Source organism: Austrofundulus limnaeus, unplaced genomic scaffold (genome assembly GCF_001266775.1).
Source record: "Austrofundulus limnaeus strain Quisiro unplaced genomic scaffold, Austrofundulus_limnaeus-1.0 Scaffold234, whole genome shotgun sequence".
NCBI lineage: Eukaryota > Metazoa > Chordata > Actinopteri > Cyprinodontiformes > Rivulidae > Austrofundulus > Austrofundulus limnaeus.
Window position 1 is genome coordinate 342,647 of NW_013952636.1, and position 4,949 is coordinate 347,595.

Consider the following 4,949-nt stretch of genomic DNA (forward strand, 5'->3'; position numbering starts at 1 on the left):
GTAGTATTATACACAGGTTATTGATGATGAGATTTTTTTATGCTTTTAAAGCTCAAAAATGATGATCGTATTATACATAAGTAAATACAGTAATTATGGATGGATGAGAAGTATATACTGTATGTAACCTAGTACATCTTAAAGTTTTTAACAATAACATGACAGTCATTTCGGCCATTAGGAAAATGTTTTTTTGGGGAGGTCACCTCCCAATAAATGTCCTTATTTTTATTCAATACAATTACTTTTAATAGTTAAGTACAAAATATATCAGATATGTTAAGATTTTAAGGTACTTTATACAACACTGTAAGATCCAGAGTTGTAAAGTAACTAAATACAAAATACTTTGTCATTGTACTAAAGTAGAATTTTTGGGCATGTGTACTTTACTTGAGTAATTATTTTTCAGCCTACTTTTTACTTCTACTGCTTACATTTTCACACAGTTATCCGTACTTTCTACTCCTTACATTTTAAAAAAAGGCAAGAAGTTGAAAATTGTTATTTTTATTTCATTTTTGTCTGTTTTCGTTCCAGCTTGTAAAAAATAAATACTATCCATATAAATTGTACTTCCTAGATTCCTAGATAGAGTGAATTTAATGAATGAGAAGTATAAATATATAAATTTCTGATACTGTATTAGCTTGTACACAAACAAATCATATATATACTGTACATATATATATATATATATAATGTCATTACGTAAAATCTAACTGCTCCTTTTAAATCAATACTTTTACTCTTAATACTTAAGTTAAAAAAAATCAGATTCTTTAAGACTTTTACTCAAGTAATATTCCTAAAGGAGACTTTAACTTAAAGTAATTCTTTGGTAAGATACTTGTACTTTTACTCAAGTATCACTTTGTGGTACTTTATAAAACACTAAGATCGTGGTTTCTGTGTTTTTCTTAAGGAATTTTAGTTTCGTTATTAGTAAAACTCTACTTCATAAAATGAAACAAAGCGTTGAGCCTGAGAATCAGGGAGCAGCATGTCGCTGCCCTTTAACCGTCACGTCCCTGAAAGGTCTTTCAACTCACAACTTCCCATTTCCTCTCATTTATTTTATTAAAATCCAACAGGCTGATGAAACGGGCCCCCGTCCAAGTATGTGTTTATTTAGGAGGGCCGATGAGAAGAAGATGCTCAGTCGAGAGCCCGTCATCTGGCATTTTTCCTCTCAGGCTGCGTTTTCCCACCGTCACCAGAAAAAGACCGAGTGTCCCCTCACTGGAAGTCCCAGTGACCGAGTGAGGAGTTCAGGAAAAACTCTGGCAGCAGTTAGTTACCACTTCATCAAGCAGATGTGGTTATTTTTTATTTATTTATTGTATAAATTAGATAAAAAACAGTAGGTTTTGTGAAAATAAGAACAATAAATATCTTACCTGTTGTAGATCCCCAGAGAGTGAGAACCCAACTATTAATTTAACAGTTCAACGTGAGTTTAAATATGTAAAAATGTCTTTTTTTTTCTGTTTTAGGTCAAAGCAAGCTGTTCAAAAACCAAATGAGGCACTAAAGCAGCCTTTCACCCCTTTGGACAACCTGATCAACGGTGGGGAGGGTTCGCCCAGGATGGCTTTCAGAAAGCAAATCTATGACTCAAACAGGACTGAAGCCGGGACCAAGCTGCCMACGTCTAACGGAGGCAACATAAAGGACAAGATTTCTCTGTGGGAGAACAAAGAATCCACACTTACACCTCTCACGTCCAGTTTGAGCCGGAGCGGCAGCGCTAAACGGACAGAAAGCGACAAAACGGCGGACAAGCAGAGCGCCGACAGCTGTAGGAGAGGCTGCACAGAGAAACAGGATGTCGGGAAAGAAAACTTGGAGAAGCCCGAGGTTTCGAGGCCTTGTTCACCTGCAGAACCTGGGAGGCGTGCAGCGAATGAGAAATCTAAGGATGACCGGAGGCCCTGTTCTCCTCCAGCGAGTGAGAAGCAGCAGGTCGGGAGCAAAAGCCCGAAGAGAGCGACAGAACCGGCCGACGTCGAGAAGAGAGCAGTGTTCACGCTTTTTAGGAAGCTGGAGACGTTGGGCGAGAACCACCGGAAGGCGCCCGCGGAGCTCGGAAACTACTTCTGTCCGCCGGGCAAGGACAAGAAGGGCGAGCCCAAGAAAGAGGAATCTGAAAGCCCGACTAGGGTTTCTGGGACACAAGAAGGAAAAGAGCATCAGGAGAAAGTTTACACAGAACCAGGCACGCCCCCGATCAACCCAGTCCCCAAACCACAACGTACCTTCCAGCACCCCGTGGGAATAAAGCAGAACGGGGAGAGAAGAGGGCAACGAAACCTCCCGCCGCTGCCGTCCGTCTCCTCAAAAACATCCTCGAAGCCGCCCTCAGGGTTCTACAGGAGACCCAGACCCGACAGGGTCCTGGACAGCAGGTAGGGACGCAACGCTCAGGAGAACCCACAACATCATACTTCCATAAAACATCTTAAAAGCTACATTTAAAATAATAATTATTTATTTCTGCTCACTTTGACAGAAGGTTGTTTGACTTTGAAGAGCTTGGAGGGTCAAGCAGCCCCCTCTTTACCCGCTCCCTGTCTCAGGAACATCATTATGAAGACATACTGGGTCAGGCACACTCATCCTTTGTCATTTTAAATTTTTTGAAAGATTATGAACAGTTAATATCTTACCTGTTGTGCATGAAAAGACAGACAACTTTGGGAGCATTTGGAGACTAAACATAAACCATTTGCATCTTTTTTTTCTGACCAAGCTTTTCTTACTTCTGTTGCAGACAACTTGAACCCYCTTTTTAAATTTTGTTTCTTAGACTTAATTAGATCTGTATTTTAATACAATTTTTTGGAATAGGAGACCAATTTTTTTTATTTTTATCTTTATCAACGGAGCCTGAGTTTAAATTATAAGACATTAGGGTTGGGCTATAATATAACTAACCTAATTTAATTAATTAATTTAATTACCTAATTTCCCTCTGGGATCAATAAAGTATTTTTGAATTGAATTGAATTGAACTGTATAATATATACCGTGATAAACACGTCCGATACAATGTTGACAACTTTACTGAACTCCGATGGATGTAGGCAGAATAAAGATTTTAGCCGCTTGACCTCACAGCCCAGCTAAGCAAGGCTGGTGGCATCAGCTCACTATGTTTCGCCACCATAACTGCTGAAAAATAAAATAAAAAATGACGTGGAGCGAAAGGAAAAAATGAACGCAACAGCTCAAGAGGAAATTGTGGATAAAAGAGGAAAGGTCGCGTCACCAGCCCTTGTTTCACAAATAAATACATAATCAATAATTTTCAAATTTTCAGCCATATCTCCCAGCCCTATAAGACATAAAACATCCACAAAGACAGCCTCAAAGTTCCCAGATCTAAAAAAAAAAAACATCTTTTTGAACAAATTATTAAATTTGATGTCTAAATAACCTGTAAATATGAGGGCAGCTGCCAAGTTGGGTACAAAATGTGCAGATATGGGTACAATGTGGGCAACAAATTAACAAGCACGGCCAAGATTACAGTTTTGCAAGTCATGGATACAAAAACAGGGCAGGATTTTCAAACAATGGCACCAAAATATCCAGAAATCATCTAGACTGCAGCTGAAAGTTGGCCCGTTTTCCAAATTTCTTGCAATTTTAGAGTTTAGTAAAAAGTTTGAAAATGTTCCATAAACATGAGATTTTCTTTTTTCTTTTTTTTTTTGCAGACTCGTCCAATGAGAACCCATACGAGGACATAGAGCTGGACAGTCAGTGCTCACAGCAGTCGGTACCATCATCTCCTGGTGCCGATACCACCAAGGTCCGTAAAAAAAAAAAACAGCTAAACATGAAGAAGCAAAAACTGGAGTCAGCTGATCATTAACGATTTGTGTTTCTTTTCCCTGCYGGCAGGGATCAAGACCGGGTTTCTTCAGGCAGAATTCAGGCCGGAGCTTTAAGCTACTGGACTCAAAGAGAACCAACCCAAGTACAGGAAGTGGCGTCTCRTCCCCGGCCCAGCTCAGCCCTCCATCCACCCCCAACGAGCCCGAGCACAACCCATGGCTCCCTGGAGACCCCTACAGCCGCACCTGCCGCAGGATCCCAACGGTCTCTTTACACACAGAATATTCACGTTTTATTTAATCATTTCCTTCTTTAAACTGAGCGATATCTTGAACAGGCTGTGCTGAGGATCAACAGCATATTTGAGGCTCGGACCAGGAAAAAGCTTCTGAGGAGGAGCTATCATTACACAGAGACAAGTTCAGGAAGAGGTCGTAATTTTGACACGATCTTAGGAATTGAAATTGTATTTAATATCTAATAAGTCAAAGGTTCAAATATGGATTTGTGGCTTTCATTCACAGTAACAGATGATTACAGCGATTCTGAGAGTGAAGCAGAAGACAGATTTAAAGGTAAATGTCAGGGGTGGTTCTAGAGGCGGGGCCACAGGGGCATTGGCCCCAGCTGAAATCTGATTGGCCCCCTGAAKTGCCCCTGTCCTGTCACTCATCTGTCCTTTACCTGGGAGTGATGATGGTGGATGCAGTTCCATGCTCAAACACTAGTTGYGCTAATGAGTCAAATAGTAAAGTCCAGAATGAATCAAGCTTACAGAACTCTTCTTCTCTTCTTAAGAAAATTTGAACAATCCTGCAAAAAAGTCTTTCAACTGACAAATGCAAGGATTTTCTCACATGTTGTGTGTTTAAGAATATTTTATCCATGTAGAGTAAAATATATGAAAAACTGGTGAGGAGAATTGACTGTGCAAGCTTTTTTTGGTACCACTTTACAATAAGGCTCCCCTTATAGATGGCTTATAATGAGTTTATAGATAGGTTATTAATTAATCTCTAAACACTTTATGAATCATTAATAAATGTTTATTATGCAATAATTAATGACGAGAAAGACAAAACTGTGTAGTTTCTTATCAAATAATG

The 4,949-nt window shown here is 39.5% G+C and overlaps 1 protein-coding gene across 3 annotated transcripts in view; it reads left to right on the plus strand.

Moving 5' to 3' along the window:
• Nucleotides 1-4,949, plus strand: part of LOC106525563 (DENN domain-containing protein 2A) — a 20,957-nt gene that overhangs the window by 5,724 nt on the left and 10,284 nt on the right. For 2 of the 3 annotated variants that reach the window (XM_014019853.1, XM_014019851.1), the window contains exons 3-8: nt 1,497-2,408; nt 2,513-2,604; nt 3,723-3,817; nt 3,910-4,107; nt 4,181-4,274; nt 4,368-4,418. In XM_014019853.1, coding sequence (XP_013875307.1) covers nt 1,497-2,408; nt 2,513-2,604; nt 3,723-3,817; nt 3,910-4,107; nt 4,181-4,274; nt 4,368-4,418 — 1,442 coding nt within the window. The remainder of the gene's footprint in view (nt 1-1,496; nt 2,409-2,512; nt 2,605-3,722; nt 3,818-3,909; nt 4,108-4,180; nt 4,275-4,367; nt 4,419-4,949) is intronic. The other variant, XM_014019854.1, reaches the window with a different exon arrangement.